At 53.2% G+C, this 12,866-nt stretch overlaps 1 protein-coding gene across 3 annotated transcripts in view; it reads left to right on the top strand.

Moving 5' to 3' along the window:
* Positions 1–9,786: 9,786 nt before the first annotated feature.
* Positions 9,787–12,866, top strand: part of SEPTIN6 (septin 6) — a 52,966-nt gene continuing 49,886 nt past the window's right edge. The window contains exon 1 of one of the 3 annotated variants that reach the window (XM_044427257.1): positions 9,787–9,952. In XM_044427257.1, coding sequence (XP_044283192.1) covers positions 9,923–9,952 — 30 coding nt within the window. In that variant the 5' untranslated portion in view covers positions 9,787–9,922. The remainder of the gene's footprint in view (positions 9,953–12,866) is intronic. The other 2 variants (XM_044427259.1, XM_044427258.1) reach the window with 2 other exon arrangements.

The raw sequence follows: 12,866 nt of genomic DNA, 5'->3' as shown, positions 1-12,866 counted from the left end.
TGCGTCTCCCGCTCTCACGGCGCGGCCGGGCAGGTCGGCGCTGCTGCCACCCGCGTCGCGGCGCGCAGGCGAGGCTCGGAGGGAGCGGCCTGCCTAAGGCGAGTTCGCGAGTGGGGAGAGAGGCGCCTTGCTCGACTCCTCGCTCCGTCTCTCCTCGCAGTCGCTCCTCAGTGAAGGGGAGCCAGGAACTTTGCCCCGTTCCGCCACGCCTCTAGAGTTTCTTGCGCAGGGGAAAGGAGAGAAGCAGGTGCGGCCAGTCTCCCCGGCGAGATCGGGACTGCGGGAGACACACGGGCTCTCCTCTTTTGCCCTGCACCTGCCACATCGCTCCCAGAAGAAGGTGCCTTTCGGGAACCATTTGAGGGGGCCTAGTGGTGCGCACAGCTTGCACGACAAATTAACCTGAGTTCGGAACTGAGGAAACTATCCAGAGCTTGATCTGGAACAGAATTCAAGCCCAAACCACATATATGCAGATGACTGTATCTCTGAGCACATGCAAAGTGCTTCTTTCACAGCCCTGAAAATGAATAGCATTCCTCTCTGAAATGTGGCTGAGGTGCCCCCTAAGCATCTGAGACAGATCAGCGTTGTGTTAAGACCAAAGATTTGGGAAACTACTGTTCCCATTTGACCATCTCCAAGCCCGGGATCTAAAATATCGGCAAAATGAGAGCCGCCTACTTCACATGGCTGTTGTAAGAATTATCGAAATGTGCAGATGAAGTGGACCAACAGAACATGCTGTATGTGTCTACTCATGAGTAAGCGCCACTGAGCTTAATGGGGCTCAGTCTCAGGGAAGTCAGTACAGGGACTGCGGCCCAATGGACCTTCCGCACAGCACCAGAACATACGTGGGGAGAGGCGGGAAAGAGGCGGGTGGGGTGGAAAGGAGGAAGTTTGCCCCCATGCTGGACTCCTGAAGGAGGACCGCCAGTGCATTCCAGCTCCTTTCAATATTTCTGGTTGATGCAATGGTGAAATTGCGGTTGCTGTAACTCCAGCGCTTTTGGTGGAGGTTAACTTTCGTGTCAGTGCAATTGGGACGGCATAGTATACGGTGGTCAGTGCTAACTGAGGCAAGCCCTTTGAGTATGCAAAGAGAGCCGGACTTCTTCCAAGTAGCCACAGTGGTCCGGCAATGGGGCGAAGGCAAATGATTTGTCAAGGGAGCTTGTCCTGCATGCAGCCCTTTCAGAGCTGGTCTGCCCTCCTCTGCCACAGACTCACTGCTGGCTTACCTACTGTTCTCTTAGCTCCCCTTGCTCGGCTCCTTGTGCATCAGCAAGCTGGGATTAAGAATACAGGCCTACCTTGAAGGGCTCTTGTGTGGATTGCTGAGTTGTCAAGTGCCTCAAACTTTGTAAAAGCTTATCTTTATTTCTCCCCAAGTTTTTTTTAAGATAGACACACATAGATTTGTATATATCTGCATCAGTGAATATATATGAAATGCATATATAGATATATGTGTGTGTGTGTGTGTGTGTGTGTATATGAATGAAAATACAGCTTTCTCATTTCTTACATGAACACAAACAAACTATCTGCAGCCAGAGTGGGTTGATTTGTTTATGTTGATATTTTGTTATAATTTATGTATATTGATATTTGTATTTTATTTATGTAAGCTGTCCTGAGGCTTTTGCAATAAGATGGCATATAAATATCACAATAAATAAATAAATATCCATATAAGAATTCAAAGCTGGCCTCTCCACACCTGCTCATTTCGATACTGAAAGCACTATAAAATGCTCAATCTGCTGCTTTACAGAAAATGAACATTTATCCTTCCAGTATTGTTATATAATTTTTTTAACTGTCAGAAGAGGACAAAGCACCTGCTTGCACCGAACAAGAAGCAAGCGGTTTGTTTATGAGAACGTGTCTATTTGCAAATCTCTTTTAAATTGCTGCGGCGAAAAATGTTTATCCGACAATCACCCCCTCCCCAAACAGACAGCTACTGAGCATTGCCAAAAGTTATGCTTAAAAGCATTGCATTGCCAGCAGTTAGCCCAATTCATCACTATATTTCTATTATTGATTCATTTGAAATTATTTTTAGGGTGGAATGTAAATTCTAAGCCTGACTGGAGCACGAGCGAGCGTTGCGAGGCCAGTCGGGAGTGGACTGGCTTCAGGGGGCGAGCCTTTCCCACGGGGTTCAGGCCCACGGCGGCCTCCATCGAATCCCTGTGGCAAGACTGCCTCTGATCCCTTCTGCCAGTTGCGAGTTGTGGTGAAGTCAAGGCTTTTCTCGGTCATTTCCGAGAGCTGTTTTCTCAGCGAAGAATACCTGATTAATCATTAACTGCACCGTTTGTTCTTCGCAGGGAGGAGAGAACCGCAAAGGCAGGTAAGGCTGGTAGGAGAGTTCAAAGGGTGCCGTCCCTGCTTTTCCCACGCAAGGACGATCGTGAAGCAGCCCGACCGAAGGCAAAGGCGCTTTTCTCGGCCCGCTCCCAGTTCAAAGCCTGGTCAGCTTTGTGGCTGCAGCGCCCTCTGGCGGCCGAGCGGCCGATCATTCCAGGGGAAGGGGCGTGGGAAGAGACGTATAGAACATTTCACACGGGACAGAGGGCGCTGGGACAGTTATGCTCGGAACGGGGTGATGCTTCTCTCTCAGTGTGCTCCGACACACTCAGACGTCTTCACTTCAGCACAGGGGGGCACCGTGCAGGAGCTCTGTTGTGGCGGGGGGGGGGGGCAGCGGCCACGAAGGGGCCCATGGAGGCTTGGTCATCCTCTGTGGCCTCACCCCTCTGCTCCCAAGTTCCACCCCCTGGCCTGGAAGCTGCCAGGGGCTTGGGGAAAGGAAGGGGCGAGGAGTCCTCTCTCGGGCCGGAGACCTCCCTTCATACACACAAGGGAGAACCTACGCAGAGCGAAACCCAGCTGGTCCTGCCCTGCCCACATGCAAGGCAGGCTTCCACCTGGAGCATCGGGGGGCGGCTCCCCTGTGCATGCCGAGAGCCCATGTGCAGCCGAGAGGGCCCTGGCCAACTGCTCGGCTGCAGCACCCGGCTAGCACATCAGAGGGGACCAAGGGGGCGCCTGTCCATGTGGTCCATGGAGCCCTGGGTGGGTCATCTGCCCCTTCACACCAGGAAGCATGTTCCCACCCCAGCCTCACTTCTCCAACACAGTCGGACTGCCTGGGGCAATCATCTGGGAGGCCATCCACCAGCTGCTTGCGCAGTATGGTATGCTGGAAGCTGAAGGGCAGCACGGTGGCAAACTGCCCATGGAATGCTCTCCACAGGGTGGCCGACCTGCCGCCTGCTCTGAAGTCTGTTCTGGGCCAGACAAAGGCCTCTTTATTTTCCCAGGCCATCCAAGTCTGCTGTTTTATTGGCCTTTGTCTCTCATAATCATTTTGCTATTCATTTTATTTGAAATGGCCTTGTTTGCTTTGCAAGCTGTCCCCAAAGTGCCTTTAGCACATACATTCTTAAAACAAATGCTCATGCACAGGTATGCAAACAAGCCAGGCCAGAGTCGCGGTGCCATCTTTTGGGATGGGAAGCCCTCTTTGCTCTTTGGCTACAAACGTTTTGTGTTGGCATCACACTTCCAGAGGAGAGGGAGCCATTCCCCTGTGGCCAGAGTTTGCTCAGTGTGGTGAGAGCTCTTTCTGAAGCACCACCCCTGGCCTGGCCTCACCAAGAGCCCCCTTCCTTCTGCTGCAGTTGTGATCTTGTACCCATGGACCTGGCAGCGAACTATCAGTGGGACTGACTTAGGAGCAAACACACAGGGGGCTGCACTGAGAGTCCCAAAAGCCAAAACCTCTACAAGCGAATAGTGTTTTAGGTTGGGACATTGTCCCTTATGCAATGTTTTTATTTATTTATTTATTTATTAAAACATTTTTATGCCGCCCCATTCGCCAAAGCCTCGGGGCGGCTTACAACAATAAATTACAATAAATATAAGCATTAAAAATCCAAAAAAATACAATATAAAATAAGCCGCCCTGGCCAGGTAAGATCAAATAATACTAACAGTTAAAATGCTGCTTAAATAAAAAGGTCTTCGCCTGGCGCCGAAAAGCAAATAACGACGGCGCCAGGCGGACCTCTCTGGGGAGCGCATTCCATAACTTAGGCGCCACCGCAGAGAAAGCCCTCCTCCGAGTAACCACCCTCCTAGTTTCCTTCACTGAGGGCTCCCGGAGGAGGGCCTCTCCTGCTGATCTCAGGGGGCGGCTGGGCATATATGGATGTAAGCGCTCCTTCAGGTAACCAGGACCCAAGCCATTTAGGGCTTTTTGTTGAAGGCTGGTAGGTAAGTTTCCTAAATTTAAATCTGCTCTGTAGCAATGTGGTCTCATTATCATCAGCTTCATCTGTTAGGATTATTTGTGATTTGTTATTATGCGGTCTTTGAAACTGATTTATGGCAAAGAAGTGGCATATTTGGGTAAAAGTGTTGGAGGCGTTGGAGGTTCAGGTTCTAGCACCCACAGGCTCATGAAACTCACTGCATGACTTTAACCTGCCTCGCTGGGTTGTTTTAAGGGTAAAATAGAGACAAGGAACAGGGTGTGTGTGGCCAAGAGACAGAACAGAAAGATAATACTCAGTTAAAGGAACTCTTCTGTTCTCCCTGGGCGAGTGTGCCAGGGATTGTTCAAATTTCCCCTTCCAAGGATGCAGCCAGTGCTCCAACCTCACCTGACACATCTGCCATCACCTGCCCCCTGAAAGAGGAGAAAGGGGGTTTTTCCAGGGGGCAGGTAGGGGAGGAGACTACTGCCTCAGGATCCGAGTTATTCTGAATGTACCCTGGCCTCCTCCTATCCACCTCTGAAGCATCCTTTGTAGCCAGCAAAAAAAAAAAAAAACATCCGGAGAAATCCGTAGGGTGCGAAGATAGGAAGGTCTCTGCCAGCCACCCTGCCCTGCATTGGATGACCAGAAGCCCCTGGACCCAAAGGCTTCTGGTCATCCTATACAGAGGCACTCCCGCAGTTCCATCACGCAGAATAAATTTCAGGCAGAAAAGCAACTGCTGCATTGGTCCTAGAGTTAACAGTATCAACCAGAATGAAATTTTAAGAGTTAAACTGATGCATAGAGGGGAAGATTGCAAATGGAATACAAGCAAGGTACTGGAGCTATATCTGTAACAATAGCAAGGTGTCCTTTTAAAGCTGTTTTTCTTTTCATCTGTATAGCCCTCAAAAACATATGTGGCACTTTGTCTAAAATCAGCAACGAAATGCCCCTTTGCACTGTATTGTAATGTTTTCCAACTTGATGGTGATTAGAGAGCAAGCAGACTTGTAGAACCTGAAAGGACAGATTTTACGCTCACTCCTATATCTATTTGCCAGGAAATCAGCCCCATTAAACTAACTTCTGAGTTTCTGTGTCAGGAACAGAGCGACCATGGACGAATCTGCTCAAAAAGAGGCCCCACTGAACTCACTGGGATTTACTCCCAGGAAAGTGTCTATAAGGTTACAGCTTTGTATCTTCCTTAATTAGCTCACTTCGGTCTTGCTACATCCAACGGAAGACAATTGTATCTTTCCAGCTGTAACAAGAATCGGTTTTGTTTTGTTTTTTCTGACTAGTGGAAGACACAAGGTTATGTTAAAGTAACAACTTGTAACAGAAAAGTCTAGACTGATTAAAAGGAATCCAAGCGCTTGTGCCGCTCCGCCACGTGGGGCTGAGCAGAAGGAAGAAGCCAGCAGCACAGGCTGCTCCCCATTGACCGCAAAGATGTTCGCATACAAGGTCTCCAAGGGCGCTTTTTCACGACCGGCGTCTAGGGGCATTTCCAGATGTGGCCACTAGGGGTGCTGTGGCCTTAGGTTCTTCCTAAATGCTGACTGTGTTCTAATTGCATCTCAAAAAGCAAAACCAAAACCCCAAATAAAGAACAAAGAACTAAAATAGAGCATGGCAGTTTTCTGACATGAAATCTGGGTGAATCGATTGCAAAGACTACATATACACTGTGCCCCTATACCTTTATGTATTGAGTCACCAAAGTCAGAAAAAAATATTTATATACATAAAATATTTTATGTAGAGCAAAATATGTTACTATTCTTAGGGATAATTATGTAGAGTTTTCAACAAGGCAGCCCAGATAACCAAATATGTATCCGTTTCTAAATTATGCCCAAAGACTACCCATTCAAAATCAAATGCTTCATCAAATCCTCAACCACTGTTTTCAAAAGAGTCCATTGGGCCTTCCAATGTTGTAATATAGGTTTTTAGCTGTAAAAAAAAGGCAGTGGATCCATTTATGTTGAGATACATCCACAAATTAAAAAGAACTTTCCATCACAATGTTTATCTGTATTATTAGGTCTTCCCTAAATTCAAGTTTACCACTGCAACCCATTTCTAGGGATCCACAGGAATTCAATTTCTGTCCTCCCCATTTCCCTGAAGGGATATGTTCCCTGGCAAAGGGGAAGGGACAGATGCAACCGCCTAATTTCCCCTGGCTTCAGATTCCGTGGAATGCAGCCCTATCTGCTTGGCTGTGGAACTCTACCAAATAGCTGACAATATCACCACAAGCTTCAAGCATGTGGATACATTGGAATTAGTGCACACATTAAAAAAAATAACCCTGAAGTGCAGACCCCTGGAGTCTCCTTAGCACACACACCAACGTTTCAGGTGTCTAGGTTTTGTGGGCTCAGCACCATGACACTGACAGATGGACAGACAGACGCACATCCTCTTTTATTACATTACAGTCAATGCGATGCTATCATTAAAAATACAAGACACTCTGTGAAGGAGCACTGTATAAACGTGTGCACGCACGTAGGTGTGAAGATCCTTTAAGCCTGAGGTCCACTAACCATCATCCTGGATTAACACCAGACAGGGTGCCTGAGGAACCATAAAAATAAATTCACAGTAAACTGCAGTCTAGGCTGCATGCAGAGAGAACTAATAATCTGCAAATCCCACCCTTCTAATCCCTTCCACCACTAGCCTCTTCCAGCCAACTGAGTTAATTCATAGTTCACCCCACTCCCATTTAGCTTGGGGCATGTTGGCTGAGGCCCCTTCCAAAATCGACTCTGACAGATTCCTTCATCTTTTTCTATATTTATATCCTATTTCTCTGTAAACACAGAAACGGGGCTCAAGATTGAAAACACTGAGGTGCCATCTAAAAAGCCCAGAAACATAGAATTGGATAATCTGGGTAACTCTATAATACGAAGGAGCAGGAAAAGGAAATGGCAGGACAGGTCTCGGTAGAACAGACCACTCCTAAGGGTGCCAGAGAGAGTGGCTCTTCCACTGACAGATAATGAAGAAGAGTCCTGTGGATCTCCTGTCTTCATAAGAGCAATAAAATGGATGGTTTGGATGTATAATATGGAACACTATCCATAGACCAGACGTTTTCCAGTCCACAGCCAAAATTTTATTTCAGAGAAGTGCTTAGAGTCACAGCTTAGTGGTGGGCAGGGTCCAAAGCAAATGGGGAAAGGCCAAGATGCCAGCATGCTTTGCTTAAAGCTCCCCCTGCCCGGAAATCATGAGAAGCATCCAAGCCTTTTAGGACGCTGGGAGAAACTGTGCGCCTGCTGGGAAATGCACTTGGTGTTTGAGCACGAGGGGGCGTGGCCAGCTGGGCAACCAGGGAGGGCTGGCTCTTGCCCCCAAGCAGGCCAGATGTGACCCCTCCCTGCCCCCCAGTCCCATGTCTCACAGCCCTGCTGCAGACTTTGGGGCAAATCTTTCCAGTGTTACAAGACATTCGCCCATGAGCACTTGGACGCTACAGCCTCTCATCGTGTGGAGAATTCAGCTCGTGTTCAAGCAAGCAGGGTCCTTGTGGACACTGCCTCTCAGGGATATGCCAGGTGGGACCAGTGTGCCCAGCATGGCTCCAGCTCCATGTTCAGGCTGCGTGCACTTAGGGGATTGCATGGGAGGGACTCCACATGGAGTGCTCAGTGGTAGGGCATAGGCTTCTACCAACCTGGTCCTCTCCACATGTGCTGGACCGCAGCTCCTAGCATCCCCAGCCTGTGAAGAAAGAGGCCTTCTTCAAACCGACTCCCACCACCGCCTCCTTCAGCCAGCTCTATCTTGATGCACATGAGGATGTGTGTTGATTACAGACCATTCTGTTTCCCTCCCCACATCTGTGCAGGACCAGCACAAGGGAGAGCGAGGGTCGAATTCTCGCCCTGCTCACAGCATGACCTTGGGCCAATAGCCTGGCTTAATTTACCACATAGGGTTGTTGTGCGGGAGAGGCAGAAGCACTGGATATGTGGCCCTGAGCAATTTGAAGGAAGGGTAGGATGAAAGTGCTCCATTCGCCACATGCCGAGTGCAGCTCCATGTCCTCTGACCTGTGAGTAAGCCCAGTGACACCCAGTGGGACTTGTGCGTAAACAGGCACAGAACTGAGAGCTGCTGGGACAGGTTTGCGCAGCCCTAGCGTGTCAAGGGGTCTCCTTAGGGAAGGGCTGCAGCTCACAACCTCCACCCTGAATGCAGAAGGGCGGAAGAGCAGCCCTGCCGGATCAGGCCAAGGGTCCATCTAGTCCAGCTGTTCACACAGCAGCCCATGGGCAGACCCACAAGAAGGCATGTTTCCCAGCCATGGGTGTCCCTGGGCGTAGTGCCTCTGATACGGGGGTGGGGTGGGGGTGACACTGAGTCACCAGGACCCGTGGCCACGGATAGCCACTTCTCCGGGGAGTTGTCCGATCCCTTATTCAAGCCAGCCGGGTTGCTGGCAGTGAATTTCCACACGGAACGATGCGCTTCCCTTCATCCACCCAGGCTCGATCTATCTATCTAGCATCTTCAGGGAGGACTATAAAAACTTCAGCCTGAAACCCTGTTGCTGCCGGCTGTGCCAGTAATACCGGGCTAGATGGACCGGAGGCCCAGACTCCGTTTAAGGCAGTTTCTCCGGTTCCTAAGGTGGGCCCAGTTCCCATGCCTACTGTTGGCCCCAGTCCTGCCCCACTGCTCAGCTGCTCCGACGAACAGAGAGAGGCCGATGCGGTCTTCGGCATCATTAACCGTCCGGCGGCGCTGACAGGCACCGGGAAATGCGCGCGCGCGGAAAGCAACGGGGCTCACGCGTGCGAATCATGGTGGTGGGCTGATGCTGTACAAAAGGGGCCACGGTTCGGCTGGGCGACTTCCATCCTAGGCGGGGCCCGCTGCTCGCCGGCGGTCCAATCGCCTTGGATCGCGCGGGGTTTTCTCCCGGGGAAGCGTGCGCAGGATCCAGCTGCGCGGCCGGGAGGCGGCGCGGAGCGCTCCAGCGGTGGGAGCCGGCCTGGCCGGGCCTGCGAGGGCGCGTGGAGCGGGGGCTGCAGGGCCGCCGAGCAAGCCGGAGCGCTCGCCTCTCCCTCCGCCCTCTCCTTCCTCCCTCGTCCCCGGCGCCTCCTCCTCCTCCTCCTCATTGAGAGCCAGCCAAGCAGGCGCGCAGTCACATTGTCGCCGCGCGGACTCGGCCTGCGCCATTTCGGTCCGAGGAAGAGGGGTGGGGGGGAGTGAGCGAGAGAGAGAGGGAGGGAGAGGAGGGGGAGGGAGAGGAGGGAGGAGGCGGTGCGGCCGCCCCCGGCAGAGAGCGGGAGGAGCTGGCTGAGGAGGAGGAGGGCGGACCGCGCCAGCGCCCCTCTCCTCTGCGCCCTGCCGGCTCCGAGTGAGTGGCCGAGCTCGGAGCCGCGTCCACGCCCCGTTTCTCTCTCTCTCGCCCGCCGCCCGCCGCTCTCTCTCTCGCCTGCCCGCCCGCCCGCCCACCCCTGCCTCCCCGCGCCGGTGCCGCAGTGGCCGGGCCCTTCCTGCCCCCGCCCGTCAGGCCGTCGGAGGGTCGCGCGGAGGAGCAGCGTCCGCGGCGCGGAAAGAGTTTCGCAGCGCGCTTGGCTTCTGGAGGCGGCGAGGGGGCCATGGCGGCCACCGAGATAGCGCGCCAGGTGGTGAGTCCTGCGGGCCGGGGCTGGTGGGGCGGGCAAGGGAGGCGCGCCCCGGATTCGACCGGACCGGACCGGACCGGGCGGGTGGGCCTCCCGCAGAACCGGGCTCCACCCTCCGTGCCCAAACATGCTGCCGGCGCCGGGCGAGCTTTTGTGCGCGCCCTCCTGGGCGCGGAGAACGGCCGGCGCCGGGCGTGCTGCCGGCCAGCGAGGTGCGGGCGGGCGCGGAAGGGAAGAGGCGGCTGCCGTAATGGGGAGGACGAGCAGATGCTGGGCGGATGCCCGGATGGCTCCGTTAGGAGCGCGGGCGGCGTGGCGTTTCCCTTCCCTCTCGGATCCCCACGGCACCGAATGGAGATCTGAGCATTTGCGCGATGGTGGAGAGGCGGCGGCGGCGGCGGGGGGGGGGGGGGTTGGTAGGAAGGTGATGGGGTCAAATATGTGGATTCTGAAATTATTGCCATTATTATTGCAAAGAGGCGAGAGCCTGGGCGGCAGAGGCGAGGCTGTTGGGGTGACGCCGCGGAGGTGACTTTGTCTTGCCGGTTTGGAGCCGTGGGAGCGGGTTGGCTCCTTTCCCAGATGGATGGTGGCGAGGGGAGGTGGAAGGTGAGGGGATGCTCTGCTCCTCCCGCGGAGTGGTGGGTTTGTGGAGGCGCCTGGAGGGCTTGCTCGATTTGGGGCCGACTGGCAGTGAGGGGTGGACAGTCGCTATTTCCACCGGGTGGGGGGGGGTTGATAATGAGGTGAGATGCTGTCCCTGACGAAGGAAGGGGCTATTTTCAGGTGCCCGTCTTGAATGCTTTATACCCGGCCCAAGTTTGCCAAAGGGGAATGTCGAACGACGTTGTGGGCATCGTCTTGGGTTGCTCTGGCGTGTGAAGGTTTGCCCCGGGGACGACGACGACTTGGGCCAGATTCTAGGGCTAGACCTGGAGTCTGGGGGAACTTGGTAAAATGAGCCTGGATTCTGGTGTGTGTGCTTCCCCAGAAGGGTTGTTTCGACAGCCTTGCAGTTGCCGCGGGCCGCAGCGTTCACCTCCACAAAGTGCTTTTAGGTTCGATTGGAAATTCTGTCATGACTGGGCAGATTGATCTCCATTGTGCTGAATGTCTTCTCTGAGTGTGCCTGCACAGCCCTGCTCAGCGGATGCTCCCATATATTGACCGGCTCATCGGTGCATGCCTCGGTGCCGCGGCATCCTCCCTGCACGACAAAGAGGAGAATTTCCCAAGATCTGAGGCGTGGGAGCCATTGCCTCCGCTCCCGCTCTGTAAAGCCCGGAGCTCTCCTGCTCTGGGGTGTCCTGAGTTCTCTCTGCTGTGATTGCACAGGCAGTTGCTCCTTTGTGCTCCCAGGGTTCATTTCCAGCTTGCCGTTCCTTCTGACAAGGAAGGTGACTGCAGGAGTCCCTCGCTGAGCGGGCTGCTGTTTGGGGAACCACACCACTAGTTGACCATTAGAACAGGGAAAGTGCAGTATTGAATTTTATCGCATGTGTGTTTGCTTTCAGTGGAGAGTCTCACGGCATGAGATCAGCCGGTCATGATGGTATGGTGCTCTAGGGTTGGAACGAAGCTGATTTCTCCTGGTTCAAATATGAGGAGAGTTTGTTTGGACTGTAACTCTGGCAGAACATGGGGTCCAGCATAGCCAGTGAAAAAGGGTCGTGGGGAGTCATTGATCCAAAGGATTATCTCTGGCTGGGTTTGGGCAACATGGCAATCTACACCTGAGGGTTCAGAGTGCTTTGTTGCTGGACCATGGTTTCGTGGCTGGCACTGGAGGATCAGCTGGAAGCCAACACTCCTGCTTGCACGGGGCCATGCTGTCGTCCAGCCTTGGTAAGGAGCCATGTCAGAACCCACGCTTGTTGTAGGGCTCTAGGGCAGTTTTGCAGCCACCCCCACCTCACCAGGTTCAGAGGACACAGGAAGCCATTCAGCTAATTAAACAAATTGCATGGCTTGTGCCCGGCCATTGTAGCCACTGTAGCATCTTTTCCTGCTGATCTTCCAGAGTTGGCCATTGTCTTCCCTGAATCCAGCTAGGCTAATAAGCCATGGTTTGTGAACCACAAATAACCAACTAAGAGAAGCTGTGGTTTGTTGGTGGGTTGTGAACTGGGGCTGTTCACCAAGGTTTCTTATCTTGGCTGAGTTCAGTCAACTCAACAACCAACATTTCAACAACAGCCCATGCCTAATCTTTAAGTGTGGGTTATTGTGCTTTCTGACCCCCCCCTTCTCTTTTTGACTGGGTTCGCATAACACAAGAAGCCCCCCTGGTTTATAAGTTGGAGGGGTTGCAGTACTGTGGGACCCTCCAGCTTCTGAGCTCATCAGCTGCCTGGACAAGGCATGTGGGGTTCAGTAGCCACTCCCGGGGCTGCTGTGTCATCTGACTCTGGGCAATAGGATGAGCCCAGCAGTGACCCAGACCATTACAAGAAACGCTTGCTGCTCTAACTCAGTGGCTGCTAAGCAAGCGCCTCTGACAGGCGTCCTTACAGTGCCCAAGCAGCACTTGGGGGCGGCTGTCAGAAGCCTTCCTCCTGCCCTGCAGGGCCGCAGCAGCTCCTTCTGGCTACAGCCGTTCAGGATGGAGGCGGCCTCGATGCACTTGGCTGACTCATGGGTCAGCTGAGCCAACTGCAGCTGCCCCAGGCACTGGGCAGGGGAAGCTGAGCTTTGTTTTGCTCAGCCCGCCTTAGAAGGGGCTGGGCAGAGTGTGGCTCGGCTCCCATTCTGGCACGGTGACTGCCAGGGGGTGGCAGGGACAGACTGAGAAGAGGACGCGTTGCTCAGGCGTGGGGACGTCTCATCCTCCTGCTGCTTGGGTCATGCTGGGAGGTATGGGGCTTTTTCCGTCTAGATGTGCATAGGATCGCACCTTAAACATACCTGGGTTGGGAGA

The sequence above is a fragment of the Varanus komodoensis genome, unplaced genomic scaffold, assembly GCF_004798865.1.
Source record: "Varanus komodoensis strain SLA01 unplaced genomic scaffold, ASM479886v1 scaffold18_3, whole genome shotgun sequence".
Taxonomy (NCBI): Eukaryota; Metazoa; Chordata; class Lepidosauria; order Squamata; family Varanidae; genus Varanus; species Varanus komodoensis.
This window is presented reverse-complemented; position numbering and strand designations above follow the sequence as displayed.